Source organism: Cherax quadricarinatus, chromosome 20 (assembly GCF_038502225.1).
Source record: "Cherax quadricarinatus isolate ZL_2023a chromosome 20, ASM3850222v1, whole genome shotgun sequence".
Lineage (NCBI taxonomy): Eukaryota > Metazoa > Arthropoda > Malacostraca > Decapoda > Parastacidae > Cherax > Cherax quadricarinatus.
This window is the reverse complement of record NC_091311.1, coordinates 36,720,162-36,740,637: the sequence shown is the minus strand read 5'-3', so window position 1 is coordinate 36,740,637 and position 20,476 is coordinate 36,720,162. Positions and strand designations below refer to the sequence as shown.

At 43.1% G+C, this 20,476-nt stretch overlaps 1 protein-coding gene across 1 annotated transcript in view; it reads left to right on the top strand.

Annotated features, from left to right (window-relative positions):
- Positions 1-19,394, top strand: part of CngA (Cyclic nucleotide-gated ion channel subunit A) — a 98,545-nt gene extending 79,151 nt beyond the window's left edge. The window contains exon 13 of the mRNA XM_070087095.1: positions 19,007-19,394. Within this exon, the coding sequence (XP_069943196.1) occupies positions 19,007-19,298 (292 nt within the window). The 3' untranslated portion in view covers positions 19,299-19,394. The remainder of the gene's footprint in view (positions 1-19,006) is intronic.
- The last annotated feature ends 1,082 nt before the right edge of the window (positions 19,395-20,476 follow it).

Genomic DNA, 20,476 nt, shown 5'->3' with positions numbered 1-20,476 from the left:
AGGGGAAGAGCGAAAAGCACCAAGGCATAAACGTAATCCTTGGTGATGAATGGGGTTAAGGCTAGAGAGAGTAGCAGCAGATGCCGCTGAATAGATCTGGTCACCATAATCAAGTTTCGATAAGATAAGGGTGGAATGTAGGCGAAGGAGGGTTCGCCGATCAGCTCCCCATGAAAGATGAGCAAGGGTTTTAAGGAGGTTCAGCCGGCTGTGGCAAGTTGCCTTCAGAGAGGTAATGTGAGGTTTCCAGGATAACCTACGATCAAAGAGGAGGCCCAGAAACTTGACTGTATCACGTTCAGGGATACAGGAGCCATAGAGGTACAAAGGATGATCGAAGATGACAGAGCGTCTAGTGAAAGTAATTTGGTGGGTTTTAGTGCTGGAAAATTTAAACCCACGTGTGGTGGCCCAATTGGAAACACGGTCGACTGCATGCTGGAGAGAAACTGTAATAAGGTGACAGTCAGCGCCTGCACAGGCAATAGTGAAGTCATCAACATAGTGATGACCAAATATTTGATGGAAGACTAGAGGCCAAATCATTAATAGCAAGGAGAAAAAGTGTTGTGCTCAGAACACATCCCTGGGGGACACCTTCAGCTTGGATAAAGTCCGGGGAGAGCACATTATTAACCCGAACATGCAAATGCCTGTCAGTTAAAAAGTTCTTAAGGAAGGATGGTAGATTGCCTCAAAGGCCTAACGAGTGGGCTTGGGCTAAAATATTATACCTCCAAGTTGTGTCATATGCCTTCTCAAGGTCAAAAAATATGGCAATAACTGAGTGGTTATTCGCAAAGTCATTACGAACATACGTATCCAAGCGTAGTAAGGGGTCTATGGTAGAACGTCCATTACGAAAGCCATATTGTCGAGTGGAGAGACTGTTGTGTGTCTCTAAATACCACACTAAACGTCTATTTACTAGGCGTTCCATCACTTTGCAAACTGCGCTGGTAAGAGCAATGGGACGATAGTGGGAGGTTTCATGTCCCATAGTGCCTGGTTTGCGGAAAGGGAGAACAGTGGCGGATTTCCACAGCTGTGGAAGAACTCCGTGTGACCAAATAAGATTGTAAAGGCGTAATAGGACTGCAAGGGCTGACTGATGTAAATGTTGTAGCATACGAATATGAATGTCTTCGGGCCCAGCTGCCGATGATCGGCAAGCTGAGAGTGTTGCCTCCAGTTCTTGAAGTGTAAAAGGCACATTATACTGTTCTTCTGTGAGAGAAGAAAAGTCCAAGGGTGCTAACTCTCTGGCAGACTTTGAGGAAAGAAATGAGGGGCATAGATGGAGTCCCTGAGAAATATGGACCAAATGATTGCCAATTTCATTGGCAATATCTAGTGGGTTTGCTATATCAACACCGGCAACCCGCAGAACAGGAGCCGGGTCAGGAGAATATTTACCACTCAGTTTTCGTACTTTTTTCCAGACTGCACTCATAGAGGAAGCAGAGGTGATGGTGGAGACATAATCTTGCCAGCAAGTGCGTTTAGCATCACGGATGACACAGCGAGTGATTGCACGCTTCTGCTTAAAATCAAGAAGTCTCTCTGTGGTTCTATTGTACCAGTACCTGCCCCATGCAGCGCGTTTCAAACGTACTGCACGAGCACAAGCAGGAGACCACCAAGGCACGCATTTCTGAGAATGCCTGCCCGAAGTTTGGGGTATAGAATGAGAAGCTGCGGTTAAAACGGAGGATGAGAAGAGGTGTAAAAGCTCATCGATGGAGGACGAAGAAGGAACCTCTCTAAAAACAGTTAGGTGTGAGTAAAGGTTCCAATTTGCCTGATCAAATTGCAATATAATCTAGTGATACCAGTGAATAGCAGAATACAGTGTTGTAGTAGCAACTAACCAGTATTATAATGGTACTTAGTGGAGTGGAGTGACTTTCATTAGTTTCATTTTCTTGAAATACGAGACGTTACTGTGAATTTCATATAACCTGTAGTTACCAGCGGTCGCAATATACACAACGAGAAGCAATTATTACTACAGAAAAAGCGTCCTTCCTCCAAAATTTGCACCAGTCAACTATAGTGATAATATAGCATTTATTGTGGTGGAGACGGAAAAACAAAAATAGAAAAGCCAGATACAGCGATTGATAAACAAAGAGGTCGACTGTACGTCATTGTAGGAGCTGCCAGATATCACCGGCTCTTCAACACGCAAGTTATACTTTTGTATCAGTCAAATCACATATTACTCGGGTAGATAATTTCCAGTAGATCCTTCATGTGTTAGCTCAAATCACCGACCAGTATGTTTTAAATAAGTGACCCACTGATCAGAGCAGATCGACTGGTCCGAACCCTTGACTGGTCCGAACCCTTGACTGGTCCGAACCCGGGACTGGTTTCAAACAGTTTCGTTGGACAATAAAGCAGACTGTAAACGGATGGGTTTGTAGGCGCCCTTATAAACACAAACATTAAAAATCAGGAACGTGACGGTAAGCTGTCCAATATACAAAAAGAGTTAGAAACAGAAATACAAATAGCTAGAGCTTCATTTAAGGTTATTAATATAATATTCAAGAGGTTGCTAGTAGACTTGCAGTAAATCAACCATTCAAATCATTATGAAGCTGTGTGTAGTCTGTGGTCAGTCAAACAAACGGGCTACCACATGGATAAATTGTCATTTTTGTGGAAATTGGTGTCACGCTCCTTGTGCAGATATCCCAGAACTAGCTACAAGCAGTATTAAAACAGAGAAGTGTTTTTGGGTATGCCCAAATGAGGAAAATCTGTGGACTAAAATCACAAGGGTATTAAAAGAGGATAACATCAAAGCTGCTTTCATAGAAAACCTGGAAGCTTTCTACAACAGATGGGAACATAAAAAGTCCGGGCTGAATGGTACTGCCCTTGATACTGGCCATGTAGTCACAAACTGTAAGGCTGGAGGTGATGTCCTGGTAGTCAGTAAATGTAGGGCTGATAGTGCTGTCCTGGGAGACAGTAATGGTGAAGCTGGAGGTGCTGTCCTGGGAGACAGTAATGGTGAAGCTGGAGATACTGTCCTGGGAGACAGTAATGGTGAAGCTGGAGGTGCTGTCCTGGGAGACAGAAATGGTGAAGCTGGAGATACTGTCCTGGTAGACAGTAATGGTGAAGCTGGAGATTTTGTCCAGGTAGTCGGGAATTATACGCAGGAAGGAATACATATAAATGACCTCATAGAGGACAGGAGCCATAGTAGGGAAACAAGTGTAGTCAAAGATAAGATAAAACCAATATTGCAAACCAGAAATACCGCAGGAAATAGCAAACAAGAGGACTCCAATAGCAATAGTGAGGATAAATTACCAAAAACAACTGGTGGGAGCTCCATTGTTGGTGCTAAGGAGGATAGGAATAAGACAGGGAAACATGCACCAACAGGGAATACAGTCACAGAAACCCAAGGCAAACGGAAACCAAGCCTGTGCACATACTATGCACTTGGTATCTGCTGGCATGGGAAATCTGGAAAAACAGATGGGACATGCAACTATGACCACCCTAGAAAATGTCATGCCCATATGACAACAGGAAAATGCAAACTCCCTTCCTGTAAGCTTTTTCACCCTGAAATGTGTACCTCTTCAGTACAGGAAAGACTGTGCTATAACTTAAATTGCCAGGCATACCATCTAAAGGGGACAAAAAGATACAAAACATCCAGGCCATGGGAAAACCTGGGTAGCCACAGCCACTCAAGAGGGAGAGGTTTTTTAGTGCCAGGAAGGAAAAAAAACTGGCAGGAAATGGCAGAAATCGTACACCAAATCCAGTCATTCCTGGAGTGGAACCACAGTCGATGGCCTCCACTCCAAACCAACAGATACAGATACTAATGCCGGAAAAAAAATCCCCCCCCAGTACCAACAATACCACCAGTCCGATAACATTCTTCTTTGCAAATATACAGGGTCTAAAGCCAGCAATAAACAACAAAATACCTTTCATCCGTGGACTGCTTGCAGAGGCAAAGGCAATGTTCGCGGCTTTCACTGAGACCCACATAAAGGATCACTTGGACAACGAAATATGGATCCCAGGTTACAACCTATACAGATGTGACAGAGTGAACAGGCAAAAGGGGGGGGTTGGCCTGTACATTGCAGAGTCACTTGTTTGCACAGAACTGCTTAATGCCTCAAATGACGTAGTGGAAGTTTTAGCAGTAAAGGTCGAGAACCAAAACCTAGTCATTGTGGTAGTCTACAAGCCTCCGGATGCAACATCCCAGCAATTCCAGGAACAGCTGTTAAAAATTGACCACTGTCTGGAAAATCTTCCAGCTCCTGCACCCAACATCTTGCTCCTGGGGGATTTCAACTTAAGGCACCTAAAATGGAGGAATATAGCAAATAATATTGTTGCAGTAATAACACCAGGAGGCAGCTCTGATGAAAACTCACACTCACACGAGCTTTTAAATCTCTGCACAAAATTCAATTTAAACCAGCAAATAATAGAGCCTACTAGACTGGAGAATACACTAGACCTCATCTTCACTAACAATGATGATCTGATAAGAAATGTCACCATATCAAAAACAATATACTCAGATCACAACATAATTGAGGTTCAGACATGTATGCGTGGAGCCTCAGACCGACAAAATGAGACTAGTCACGAGGGAGCATTCACCAAATTCAACTTCAATAACAAAAACATAAAGTGGGACCAAGTAAACCAAGTCCTAACCGATATAAGCTGGGAAGATATACTAAGCAACACAGACCCAAACTTATGCCTAGAACAGATTAACTCGGTGGCACTCGATGTATGCACAAGGCTTATTCCTCTAAGAAAAAGGAGGAGTAGATGTAAAATAGAAAGAGACAGGCGCTCCCTTTACAGGCGACGGAAAAGAATAACAGAGCGGCTAAAAGAGGTCAATATATCAGAAATGCGCAGGGAGACACTGGTCAGAGAAATAGCAAGCATCGAACTTAAGCTAAAAGAATCCTTTAGGAGTCAGGAATCGCGGGAAGAACTAAAAGCCATAAATGAAATCGAAAGAAACCCAAAGTATTTCTTCTCCTATGCCAAATCAAAATCGAGAACAACGTCCAGTATTGGGCCCCTACTTAAACAAGATGGGTCCTACACAGATGACAGCAAGGAAATGAGTGAGCTACTCAAGTCCCAATATGACTCAGTTTTTAGCAAGCCGCTAACCAGACTGAGAGTCGAAGATCAAAATGAATTTTTTATGAGAGAGCCACAAAATTTGATTAACACAAGCCTATCCGATGTTATCCTGACGCCAAATGACTTCGAACAGGCGATAAATGACATGCCCATGCACTCTGCCCCAGGGCCAGACTCATGGAACTCTGTGTTCATCAAGAACTGCAAGAAGCCCCTATCACGAGCCTTTTCCATCCTATGGAGAGGGAGCATGGACACGGGGGTCGTCCCTCAGTTACTAAAAACAACAGACATAGCCCCACTCCACAAAGGGGGCAGTAAAGCAACAGCAAAGAACTACAGACCAATAGCACTAACATCCCATATCATAAAAATCTTTGAAAGGGTCCTAAGAAGCAAGATCACCACCCATCTAGAAACCCATCAGTTACACAACCCAGGGCAACATGGGTTTAGAACAGGTCGCTCCTGTCTGTCTCAACTACTGGATCACTACGACAAGGTCCTAAATGCACTAGAAGACAAAAAGAATGCAGATGTAATATATACAGACTTTGCAAAAGCCTTCGACAAGTGTGACCATGGCGTAATAGCGCACAAAATGCGCGCTAAAGGAATAACAGGAAAAGTTGGTCGATGGATCTATAATTTCCTCACTAACAGAACACAGAGAGTAGTCGTCAACAGAGTAAAGTCCGAGGCAGCTACGGTGAAAAGCTCTGTTCCACAAGGCACAGTACTAGCTCCCATCTTGTTCCTCATCCTCATATCCGACATAGACAAGGATGTCAGCCACAGCACCGTGTCTTCCTTTGCAGATGACACCCGAATCTGCATGACAGTGTCTTCCATTGCAGACACTGCAAGGCTCCAGGCGGACATCAACCAAATCTTTCAGTGGGCTGCAGAAAACAATATGAAGTTCAACGATGAGAAATTTCAATTACTCAGATATGGTAAACATGAGGAAATTAAATCTTCATCAGAGTACAAAACAAATTCTGGCCACAAAATAGAGCGAAACACCAACGTCAAAGACCTGGGAGTGATTATGTCGGAGGATCTCACCTTCAAGGACCATAACATTGTATCAATCGCATCTGCTAGAAAAATGACAGGATGGATAATGAGAACCTTCAAAACTAGGGAGGCCAAGCCCATGATGACACTCTTCAGGTCACTTGTTCTATCTAGGCTGGAATATTGCTGCACTCTAACAGCACCTTTCAAGGCAGGTGAAATTGCCGACCTAGAAAATGTACAGAGAACTTTCACGGCGCGCATAACGGAGATAAAACACCTCAATTACTGGGAGCGCTTGAGGTTTCTAAACCTGTATTCCCTGGAACGCAGGAGGGAGAGATACATGATTATATACACCTGGAAAATCCTAGAGGGACTAGTACCGAACTTGCACACGAAAATCACTCACTACGAAAGCAAAAGACTTGGCAGACGATGCACCATCCCCCCAATGAAAAGCAGGGGTGTCACTAGCACGTTAAGAGACCATACAATAAGTGTCAGGGGACCGAGACTGTTCAACTGCCTCCCAGCACACATAAGGGAGATTACCAACAGACCCCTGGCAGTCTTCAAGCTGGCACTGGACAAGCACCTAAAGGCAGTTCCTGATCAGCCGGGCTGTGGCTCGTACGTTGGTTTGCGTGCAGCCAGCAGCAACAGCCTGGTTGATCAGGCGCTGATCCACCAGGAGGCCTGGTCACAGACCGGGCCGCGGGGGCGTTGACCCCCGAAACTCTCTCCAGGTAAACTCCAGGTCCAGGTAATAGATAATGCCCGAGGAGAGAGATATAAAGAACAGAGCGTATACCACCTATGCAAGTGGATACGGGCTGCTGTGTAATGCAGCGAAGTACGAACAAATAGCTGATGGTACGGAATATCAGTGCGTAGAAGAAGGGCACTTTCATTAAAGGTCCCATCAGGAAAAGGATCTGAAGAATACAATAAATTATAGCCTGTGATGGGAGAGATAACAGCAGAGTGTAATTTTCGTTCCTGTAAGCAAACACCAACAGGGGAAAACTGGGAGAGTAACATCTGAAGCTCACCCTGATTACCCCTGAGGCCGCGTATATTCCACTGTAAATAGGCCATGATTGGCAATGATAAAGATACCTGAAATCCGCAGGTAAGGGTTCCTATGGACTAGAGGGGTTAGAAAAGTCCACATGCGGAGGCAGTGGAAAACGTTCAAGCAGCGAAGGAACGGTGCGCTGTGAAGGAAGGAGTTGCGCAGATGGAGTAGAGGAGAGAGAAGGAGCGGAGGGTGGATCAGTGTCCATTGATGGTTTGATCTCTGCAGTATATTCAGAGATTGCTTCAAGTGTTTCAGAATTCAGAGACGTCGTATGGGAGACAATATTGGAAATGGTAGGGGGAAGGATGAGTAAAGATTGGAACTGTAATGGACTGTACCAAGGTAGGGGGGGACGGAAGGGTGGAGGGAACTGGAGAAGCGTGGAAGGGGACAGAAGAGGCAGAAACCTGGGAGGTGGCCAAAGAGGAAGAAACTTGGGAGGGAACAGGGGAGGAAGGTACAGTACGAGGAGGAGGGTGAACCTCTACACTTGTAACAGAGCCAGTGAGAGGGGGAGAACCAGGTACAGAGACAGGGAAGGGAAAATGAGGTGGAAGATGGGTAGGAGGTGTTAACGGACCTTTTTTTGACTTTTGAGAAGCAGAGGGACGATTGGGAGGAGGTGTCATACGAGATCTCGTCGCTACTGAGGCTTGTGAGAGAGAACACGAAGAAGCAAGATCAGACTGAGACGTTGAAGTAGGGACGTGTGAACCGAGGACAGCAAAAGAATTAGCTACAGGAGTGGCTATGGGAGAGGTAACCACAGAGGTGGGTGCAGAAGATGGGATACCAGAAGTGGGGGGACGTTTTGAAACACGGGAATAAGAAACATGAGGTAGTCTCCCTTGGAGGCGGAGATGAGAAACTGCCATGGCATAAGGGAGACCTTCTGCTTCTTTGAGGTAACGGATTTCCCGCTCGTTTAAGTAGACTTGACAACGGCGAGAGTATGAAGGGTGAGCCTCATGACAATTAAGGCAAGAGGGAGGTCGATTGCAAGACGTATTAGAATGGTCATCGGCACCACAGACTGGGCATACGGCGATAGATCTGCAACATTTCGCTGGATGGCTAAATCGCCAGCAATTTCTACACTGTTGCAGTGTAGGGATCACCTTTCAAACTTGTAACCGATGTCCTGCTACATAAACTGGGAATGGGAGTTCACGGCTGTCAAAAGTTAAACGAGCCACATTGCTAGGGTATCGTCTCCACCCGCGGGCAGGAAGAATGTAAGTGTCTATCTTGAGGATTGGGAGATCTTGGAGTTCCAGCTGTTCAAGAATGTCAGTGCCACATGTCTGGAAATTTTGTTGAACTATGGTATGGGGCAGAATGATGGTACCACTACAAGAATTGAGGGAATGATGTTTTTCAATAGTTACAGGAACAGTATCGATATGGGAAAGACGAGAAAGCTCATGAGCCTGGGTAGCATTCTGTACGGTGACGATGTGCGTACCGCTCTTAAGAGCATGAAAAGAAATATCTTTACCAACATGGCGTAGGAGTGCCTTGCCAATACTGTGGTCAGAAAGATAGGCATTAGAGGAAGTCAGTCGTAAAGTGAAGAATTTAGTCCATTGTGCAGTCTGAAACTGAGCGTGGAGAGGTAGTGAAGGACGTGTCGATCTTTTCCGAGAAGAACGAGAAGGTGGAGAAGTATCATCAGCAGGTAATTGTCATTGTCATTTAGGCGTGGGACCAGAGTTGGTCCGACGTGGAATGGGCCGGCGATTCAAAAATTGCTGCACCATAGAGGGAGAGGCCGGAAGCATAGTCAGAGGAGAGCGAAGGTCAGATAAATCGAAGGAGTCAGTCGAGGCCTCAGTACCTGAAGCGGGTGAGGAAACAGCACCGGCAAGAGGTACAGAGGCATGAGGAGTGTCCGAAGAGTGGTCCAAAGATGGGGCGGGGTCAGAACGGGGTGCGGTATCAAGAAGGGGCCCGGGGGTAGCAGGTTCATGGACTAGGGTTGCCATGGTTAGGTTACTTCTTTCTTTTTGTTTTTAAGAAAAAAAGAAAGAAGAAAAGAAAATAAAAATAAAAAAAGAATAAAAAAAGGGGGGACCGGGGAGGGATAGTTCCTAGGAGGAATGAAAGGGCCAGAAATCTCCCTCTGCGCCCAAGAGGACCTCGGCACTGCAAGTAGCGCAGATGCAGCATGGAACCCGTGCCATACCCTACCCATCATGCCAGTAAACCGGCAATCCGCGATAGCAACCTCACATCTGCCGAGCTACCTCGGTGGACAAAAGAGAGGGCGGCCAGAAATCCGCCACAAAGCATACCTCCTTCGGCCACCACCCCCGGAATCCGAAAGGTGGCTTCCAGAGATACACCCGTCGCCCGAGAGACACCCAAAGCCACCCTGCGGGATACTGGAGAGGGATCAGGACATCCCCAGGCAATCCAGATTCCACGGCAAACTACGCCACCGCCAAGAACCTCAATGGAATGGGATGGACCCAGGTACCCTTTCCCCTACCTAGGAACTAGCGTGCCTGTGAAAAAAAAAAAAAAAAAAAAAAGGAAGGGCAAAAGGGAGGGGTGGGGAGGAGGAGGAGGAAAGGAAAAAGGGGAGGATGGGGAGGATGGGATAGGGGATTAGGGGGTAATTAGGTTCGGTCTGAGGAAGTAGACCGACAGGTCTAATTCCTCAGACCAAGAGCCTCTTCACCACGCCAAGGAGCCCCCCTTGAAGAGGAGGAGGCCCAGAAACTTGACTGTATCACGTTCAGGGATACGGGAGCCATAGAGGTACAAAGGATGATCCATAGAGGTACAAAGGATGATCGGAGATGACAGAGCATCTAGTGAAAGTAATTTGGTGGGTTTTAGTGCTGGAAAATTTAAACCCACGTGTGGTGGCCCAATTGGAAACACGGTCGACTGCATGCTGGAGAGAAACTGTAATAAGGTGACAGTCAGCGCCTGCACAGGCAATAGCGAAGTCATCAACATAGAGTGATGACCAAATATTTTATGGAAGACTAGAGGCCAGATCATTAATAGCAAGGAGAAAAAGTGTTGTGCTCAGAACACATCCCTGGGGGACACCTTCAGCTTGGATAAAGTCCGGGGAGAGCACATTATTAACCCGAACACGGAAATGCCTGTCAGTTAAAAAGTTCTTAAGGAAGGATGGTAGATTGCCTCAAAGGCCTAAGGAGTGGGCTTGGGCTAAAATATTATACCTCCAAGTTGTGTCATATGCCTTCTCAAGGTCAAAAAATATGGCAATAACTGAGTGGTTATTCGCAAAGGCATTACGAACATACGTATCCAAGCGTAGTAAGGGGTCTATGGTAGAACGTCCCTTACGAAAGCCATATTGACGAGTGGAGAGACTGTTGTGTGTCTCTAAATACCACACTAAACGTCTATTTACTAGGCGTTCCATCACTTTGCAAACTGCACTGGTAAGAGCAATGGGACGATAGTGGGAGGTTTCATGTCCCGTAGTGCCTGGTTTGCAGAAAGGGAGAACAATGGCAGATTTCCACAGCTGTGGAAGAACTCCTTGTGACCAAATAAGATTGTAAAGGCGTAATAGGACTGCAAGGGCTGACTGATGTAAATGTTGTAGCATACGAATATGAATGTCGTGTTGCCTCCAGTTCTTGAAGTGTAAAAGGCACATTATACTGTTCTTCTCTGAGAGAAGAAAAGTCCAAGGGTGCTAACTCTCTGGCAGACTTTGAGGAAAGAAATGAGGGGCATAGATGGAGTCCCTGAGAAATACGGACCAGATGATTGCCAATTTCATTGGCAACATCTAGTGGGTTTGCTATATCAACACCGGCAACCCGCAGAACAGGAGCCGGGTCAGGAGAATATTTACCACTCAGTTTTCGTACTTTTTTCCAGACTGCACTCATAGAGGAAGCAGAGGTGATGGTGGAGACATAATCTTGCCAGCAAGTGTGTTTAGCGTCACTGATGACACGGCGAGCAATCGCACGCTTCTGCTTAAAATCAAGAAGTCTCTCTGTGGTTCTGTTGTACTGGTACCTGCCCCATGCAGCACGTTTCAAACGTACTGCACGAGCACAAGCAGGAGACCACCAAGGCACGCATTTCTGAGAATGCCTGCCCGAAGTTTGGGGTATAGAATGAGAAGCTGCGGTTAAAACGGAGGACAAGAAGAGGTCTAAAAGCTCATCGATGGAGGACGAAGAAGGAACCTCTCTAAAAACAGTTACGTGTGAGTAAAGGTTCCAATTTGCCTGATCAAATTGCCAGCATGGGATGCGAAGAGGTGGTGAATATGAAGGGGAAGTAAGAATGATTGGGAAATGATCGCTGTCATGTAAGTCCGGAAGAACAGACCAAGTGAAGTCTAATGCAGCGGAGGAAGAGCAGACTGAGAGATCGATGCAAGAGAGAGTGTGAGTCTGAGGATCAAAATGGGTGCGAGTACCTGTATTTAAAACATGGAGGGGTGGGTGGCAAGAAAAGCCTCTAACTGAATGCCACGGGAATCACAGTGAGACCCCCCCCAGAGGAAATGGTGGGCATTAAAATCGCCAAGTAACAGAATCGGTGGTGGTAATGACGAAACAAGAAAGGCAATATCCGGAATAGATAATGCCCGAGAAGGAGAGAGATATAAAGAACAGAGCATGTACCACCTATGCAAGTGGATACGGGCTGCTGTGTAATGCAGCGAAGTATGAACAAATAGCTGATGGTACGGAATATCAGTGCGTAGAAGAAGGGCACTTTCATTAAAGGTCCCATCAGGAAAAGGATCTGAAGAATACAATAAATTATAGCCTGAGATGGGAGAGATAACAGCAGAGTGTAATTTTGGTTCCTGTAAGCAAACACCAACAGGGGAAACCTGGGAGAGTAACATCTGAAGCTCACCCCGATTACCCCTGAGGCCGCGTATATTCCACTGTAAATAGGCCATGATTGGCAATGATAAAGATACCTGAAATCTGCAGGTAAGGGTTCCTATGGACTAGAGGGGTTAGAAAAGTCCACATGCAGAGGCAGTGAAAAATGTTCAACCAGCGAAGGAACGGTGCGCTGTGAAGAAAGGAGTTGCGCAGATGGAGTAGAGGAGAGAGAAGGAGCGGAGGGTGGATCAGTGTCCATTGATGGTTTGGTCTCTGCAATATATTCAGAGATTGTTTCAAGTGTTTCAGAATTCAGAGACGTCGTATGGGAGACAGTATTGGAAATGGTAGGGGGAGGATGAGTAAAGATTGGAACTGTAATGGACTGTACCAAGGTAGGGGGGGGGGGCGAAAGAATGGACCAGTACAAAACCTATTTTGATTCCAAAAGTCAGAGGAGAAGTTTTAAAGTAGGAGATGAAGTTCTGGTACTTTTGCCTATCAAGTCAAATAAATTATTAGTAGCATGGAAAGGTCCATATAAAGTATTAAAAATTTGTGGGAAAGTTGATTACCTCATAGAAGTCAAGGGGAAACCTAAGCTTTATCATATCAACATTCTTAAGAAATATTACCGAAGAAATTCGGTTAACTGCCTTAATAACTTTGACTTAGTTTTTCCACACGAACTTGATAAGACAACTGAAGAATGTAAAGTGTGCGTAATTGACACCTCTATCTTAGACTATGATGAAGAACTACATGACTTGGTGACTCTTGACCACTCGGACGCAACCAACATTAATATTAATGAATCTTTGGATGACCATAAGAGACATGAACTACTTCATTGTGTGAGTAACTTTTCAGACGTCTTTACTGATATTCCAGGTGTTACCTCCATGGTAGTCCATAAGATTGACTTAGTGACGGACAATCCTATCAAACGAAAATTATACCCAGTTCCAGTTCACCTTAGGGATGCATTTGACCGAGAGGTAGACAAATTATTAAAACTAAAGATCATTGAACCTTCAGTATCTTCATATTGTTCACCAGTAGTCATGGTTAAGAAGGAGGATAATTCATATAGACTTGCTATTGACTTCAGAGGCCTTAATGCTATAACTCGGTGGGATGCTGAACCTACGCCCTTGATAGATAGCGATCTACACAAATTTTATGACGCTTCCTTCTTTTCAGAGATTGATAATGCGAAGGCATATCATCAAGTAATGTTAGATCCTTCTTCTAAGCAGTACACCGCTTTTCCTACACACCAAGGACTGATGCAATATAGAACTATGCCCTTCGGTTTGGTAACTGCCTGATGAGAAAGGTCTTGGGTAATATGCCATATGTTTCAGTTTATTTTGATAACATTTACGTAATGACATCCATGTGGGGCGAACATATCCAAACATTAACATCAGTTTTGCATAGGTTACGCTCACATGGCCTCGCTGCCAAGCCGAAGAAATGCTTCCTTGGGTATAACAAGATTAGGTATCTTGGACTGATACTTTCTAATAACTCTCTGCAGCCTCTCCCCTGTAAGATCAAAGCTTTATTAGAATTTAAATTCCCCAAAACCAAGAAGCTCAAGCGTAGCTTTCTTGGTTCTGTAAATTTTTATGCACGGTTTACCCCGAACCTTACTGATCTTACAGGCATCTTATCCGACTTCCTTAAAAAGTCTGTGAAGGAACCTCTTGAACTTTCCGATGTAGCTCAGGAAAAGTTTAATGAGATTAAAAGCATCTTTTTGAAAGACCCTATACTTAAGATTCCAGATATTAATAAAACATTTTGTTTGAGAACTGATGCCTCCAATACTGGCTTAGGTGCAGTATCACTACAATACCATGATGGTACTCCCTTCCCTGTATGCTTCCTAGGCCGGAAACTCCTTCCTGCAGAAACGAGATACTCCACCATAGAAAAGGAATGTTTGACCCTTGTGTGGGGAATCTCTAAACTTAAATTTTATTTGCTGGGAAAAGAATTCATTTTAGAAACGGGCCACAAACCTTTGATATACCTAGAAACTTTTAAGGGAACCAACAGTCACCTCTTGAGGTGGACATTGGCACTCCAGGCGTTTAAGTTCCATATTGTGTATATCAATGGTTCATCCAATTATTTCTCTGACTGGTTAAGTCATGACAGTCAGTAGAAGATTTCTTGCCTTACGCGACTTCCACATGTTAGAACTTTTTCCTCGCCTATTCTTCTTATACTCCTTGACTATAAGTCTTGATATGGGGGAGTGTAAGGGAAAAGTTCAATAGATAGGAGTAGCGAGGGAATATATAGTAACAATAGTTTCATTGCCAGCTACTTGTTAAGGTAGGGTAAGTCAAGCTCCCGCTATTCCCGCCTTTTTTTCCCCCTCCCCAAAAGTGATAGTTTGCTTGCCGGCTACTTGTTAAGGTAGGGTAAGTCCAGCTCCCGCTATTCCCGCCTTTTCTCCCCCACCCGTAAAGTGATAGTTTGATTGCTGGCTGCTTGTTAACGTAGGGTCAGTCTAGCTCCCACTATCCCTTCCCCTCCCTCTTCCCCCCCCCCCGAAAGGTGACGTGTGGGGCTCTGGTCAAACAGTAAATCACTCGACTCACAGTTCCCAACACTACTTTAAGTACATGCCTGCCTTGTATTCTAGTGGATTTATTGGTTGAAAGCTTCACTTTGGACCAATAATAAACTTAGTCTTTTCAGCCTTGCTCTAAGTTGACTGTTGTAATAATCACCACATCTTTTAGGTATTGTACTTATCATGGAGAGTGATTATTTAAGCAGTGGGTAACCTGTCTATCTTTTCAGCTTGGATGACAGAGAGGGTCACCTGTTAATCAACGAGAAGAACTGATGGAGACGGACTAACGTCCTGGAGACGTCCCATTTTGGATTTAATTACCTGTGCACTTGTATGAAATTGCAGGACGTAACCCCACATCATTGCAGCGGTAAAGAACCTGCTTTCCTGTCATCGGTATATAATACTCACGGCTATACTGTGAAGAACTAGCCAGTGGGTCGTAACCAACACCTGCAACCCCCCCCCCCCATCATCAGCAACGGCTACGATTTCAACAACAGTATCACCAACACCAGACACCCCTATATATATTAGCGTTGAATTCAGTTATTTATATTTTTCATTTTTCATTTTCTTTAATGTAACATTAATATTTCATATTTAAGTGTTTTATATTTTATATTTTCTGTATAATAGTGTTTATGTTTGTCTGTTATTATTTCTTTTTCTATTCATTAATTTTCCTGAGGAGGAGCCAGCCTGAGTAATACTGTCTGAAGTTATTACAGGGCTGAGTAAGCCTTCACAAGTATTTACCGTGGATGTAATCGCCACTCTAACGCCTTTTGCTTTATCTTCGCTCCTTGTTGATGGCTCCACCCTTGACACAGACTTCCTCATGACTTTTTGACAGCAACAGATTTATACACAACCTTTGATTATACTTCCTTTAGCAGTCTTCACCTACCTCATAGCCTCTACCCCGCAGCGCTATATGACCCTAGTGATTTTGCGTTTAGTTTTGGTTGTAATAATTATGATCTTGTGCCCCATTCCTTGGACCAAATCTAAATACCCCAATCTCCCCCCTCTCCCTCTCTCCATTTGGTCTCATTGTTGGGGAAATTATCTCCTCATGAACTTTATCTCCTAGACAGAGGACAAGAGGATTATCAGCCCTGTTCTAACTTAGACTTTAGTAATGCTGTTGTGAAATGGGAATTAGATTATTTTGAGCATGCTGGGTGGCCCTCCAGTGACATTGCATGACGACTGCGAATGTCCTCGGATGACAAATATTGTTGGAGATTGCTTGCAGCTTTGGGGTTGGTAGTCATTAGTGTAGAACTAACATTTCTGATGGCCTAGCTTTTATTTCTGGAGGTGCCATCCTGGTGTGTCAGGTAGGTTTCAAGGCAGTTTCCAGGGGACATCAGCACTTAGTTACCACACTGAGGTTGATAGTTGTTTTGGGTGGGTACATGGTTTCTTTTTCATTTGTCCTTGGAGCTGCCCCCTTTCTTTCATTAAAAATATAATGCTTAGCAAGATCAAATCAGTTCTCCAGTCCTTTAGTAACTACAGCACCCTTAACAAACCCTAGCATAGCCATGGGCCTTCCACAGAACCCAGAATTAGTTTTGGGCAATCACTCGATGCCTGAACTTTATACCCACGTTCAACCTGACACTTATAGTACCTGTGACCCCTCACTTTACCCTGACCATGAACCCAGGTTCTTCCATAATGCGCTAATGATTTTTGTCATCTTGGTATCCAGGGGCAGATGGCGCATGGCTTTCCCAACCAAACCACAGAAACTGTGCACTGATACGCACCACACCACACTCAAGATGTCGTACCATCTGAAAACCTCTTCTACAGAATATCTATAAATTTCATTAATGGGCAAAAATCTTCACTCTCAAACTCAGGGTACTTAATACATGATGGACAAAGAATTTTGTCTTCCACTGGTTAAGACATTTTTTCCTTACATTTAGAAAGCAGGAAGTGCATCACCAAAGTGAAAGACACCAACTAGGCTGAGAAGCTATTGCACCTGGCTGTCTTCAAGAAGGCACTGGACAGGCACCTAAAATCAGTACCTGACCAGCCGGGCTGTGGTTTGTACGTCAGCTTACGTGCAGCCAGCAGTAACAACTTGGTTGATCAAACCCTGATCCACCACGAGGCCTGGTCTCAGTCCGGGCCATGAGGGTGTTGACCCCCCGAAACCTTCTCCAGGTATATGCCATTGGCAGTACTATTCGGATATGCTGACACTCCTAACTCAACAAGTGGGAATGTTGCTATTTCACAAACCAGTCTTTTACAGGTTGTCTACCAATAATTTCTCAGTAGCTTTGAAATTACTGGCAACAGTGTTGGTTCAAGTTACAAATCACTGCTTTCCATTAAACCACTGATGTATATGGGAGACTATCCTCCCATGATTATGAATCAGAAACGCACAACTCGCAAGGGTACCTCAAGGAGAGATTATAATTATAATCATGGGGAGGGCTAAACCCGTGAGATTATACAGCGCATGTGGGGGGCGGGATGGAAGGTATTCAGATTCAATTCAGGGAACCGGAGCACAGAACCAATTCCCTAGATCAAGAGCCCCTCACCAGCGTCAAGGAACCTCCCCCGAGGGGCCTCAAGGAGAGAGACCAAGTACATCTCTGCAAGACTGTCAATCGAGCACAATAAACTGTCGTATGTAACACAAATGAACTTGCTTACCCCACCCTCCTCACTGCAGCCCTACTTCCAAAGTAGATTTTATGACTAACACTGACCTTTTACATAAAATGATTTATTTTGCACATCTAACCTTAAACTTCACCACATTTGCCAAATTTACTACTACTGCAGTGCATATGACCTGAGAAGGTTTATCATTTATTTTCAATTATAATAATTTACTCAAGTCGCATTTATGTCTGTCATATTAAAAACTTACAAAGCTAATATAAATTTCACAAAAAAAATCACTTTTCTTTTTTAAATCGGGGATTTATATATATTTGATGTCACCAGTTATTTTTCTCACTTTCACTGTAGTGGGCTCTGTTGTTTTACTAAACATGACTTCCACTTTAGTATAATTATTTATTATAATGAAATGCTAAACCCATAATGGTCATACAGCACCTAGTGAATGGAAGTACAGTAATCAAGTCTGATTTAAAGAAGGGGAGTGTAACTACAATTCCTTGTATCAAGAGCTTTATACCTTGAAAGATATATTCCCATTGAATGGATATGCACCATTACACGGTTTTTTGCAAGTTCAGTCATTTTATGCCTGTGTCCAACACCCTTTCTTCCTGAACACCCAACAACCTTTCATTCCCCACAGTAGCCTTGTTCAAGGGATTGTAGGATGTTTTGGCTAATAGACCTTTCAGCCTTAACGATTTGGCCTAGAATTATTGTGAGGGAAAAATTGTCATTTATAAATGACCAGCATCCATACCTAACATAACTTCACCTAATTGACCCAGCTAATATTTACTTCAACTTTGGGTTAGAACTTTTTCATCATTTTATTTTTAATACGAAAAACTATCCATACCACAGCAAAAAATAGTCGTTTCCTTGTGCAAATTGTTTGGAATTTGTTATGCAAACATTAATGGGTCGTTACAGCCAGCTTTTCTACTGCTAGTCAACAGTATCTAGTCACCTGACGTGCTTGACAAATCACATTGAATTATTTTCAAATTCACACCTCGTGCACATTTATCTTTCCTGAGTGTGATAGTTGTAAATTTACTTTTTAAGACTGTGTATTATAAATATATATTAGGTTGCATTAGTTAATGGTAGGCTTAGTTAAGTTAGGTTAAGATGACTTTAGGAATTATTTGGATATAAAAGTGGACAATATTTTTTTTAATGGAGATAGGTTAATATTCCTTCTTCAATTTTGATTCTAGTCGAAATTTTGTCAGATAAAGGAACACGAGCAACTAATGCGACTGTTTTGCTCCCCATAAGCTCCGAACAATACAAAATTTCACTGTATAACCCATCTAATACTGAAAATGTTAAATTATAAATTATTACTGAACCGATACTCGAAGTTACCCTAACATCCTAGCTTAACCTACTAAGCAGCATTCATACCTAACCTACATTAGGCTGACTTAGCCAAGAACTTAGGTTAACCTAACCTAACAGGGATGAAATTTTTGCCCTCTCCAGAATACCTGGCCAAAATGTCCTAAGCCGAATCAGGCTAAGATAAATTTCCTTATGCTGATGTCTGCTGGCCAAAACATCCATCCACCATTATATGGCCCGCTATCATAATTCATCTTCGCCTCTTAACAGTGTGTGCCCGTCTCCATTCCCACTTGGGGCAACGCCTGTATCACGTCAGCAGGAGACCCCACATGTCTCCGATCCCCACCCCACCACTGAGGAGACCCTAGCCAGTGGTTCCTCCATATCCACCCATCAGGATACCATCATCTCCAACACCAGTGTGCCATCAGTGCCCACTGAGACAACAGGGAATGGCAATGATAAAAGTCATGCACCTACCCAGCAGTGCTCATCTCTACCCTTGCCTACACCTACCATTATCGTGCCTCCCTCACCTGTGCGCAGGGACACTATCTAACATTTCCCTAAAGTTGTACTAAACTATTACTCTTACAGTATTACAACATCTGAAAAAAAATCATTTTTGTATTTATAAAATGCCCAAAATTGTTGTATGCACAACTATTTATATATATATATATATATATATATATATATATATATATATATATATATATATATATATATATATATATATATATATATATATATATATATATATATATATATACATGTATATATATATATATATATATATATATATATATATATATATATATATATATATATATATATATATATATATATATATATATATATATATATATAGGTATTGTATTTAGTTTTTGTATTGTATATATCGAATATTGTCTATACAAATAGCTATATGTAGACTAGATATATATAAACATTATTTCCCAAAAGCCTGTTATTTGGCTCAGACTATGGGAAAGAAGTGATTTTTGATGCGCCTAGATGCACGTTTATAAACTACATTATATAGGCTTAATTTGGGCACTATCTTCCAGTTCTCTAGTGATAAAGGGGTTTCTTGTGGAAAATGGAAACGCACATTACCTCACTCAACCTCCAGGGACTCCAGTGTAGAATTATTCCAAAATCTATTATGGGGGCTAATAGATATCATATCCCAACAATAAGGCAGAAATTAAACAAAGCAAATACACACACACACACATTATATATATATATATATATATATATATATATATATATATATATATATATATATATATATATATATATATATATATATATATATATATATATAGTGGTCCCCCGCTTTTCGTAGTTCCCGGCAATTGTAAAATTCGCCAATCATAGAGGTATTTTCGTATAAACATGGACTCGCTTTTCATAGGTTGACTCGTGAGTCGTAGTTCGTCTGGGACGTGTACCCACAGCATGAGCCAGGGCGGCAGCCAGTCTGGCATTGTTTACCAGTGAGCGAAGGTCCCCTCACGTGCTCCAGCAAAATAATTCATAATATTCCATTTATTTTAGTGCTTGCAAGTACTAAATAAGCTACCATGGCTCCAAAGAAAGCTCCTAGTGCCAAGCCTGTGGTAAAGAAGGTGAGAAATACGATTGAATTTAAGAAAACCATCATTGAACAATATGAAAGTGGTACAAGTGTGGCCGAACTGTCCAGGATGTATAAGAAACCCTACACAA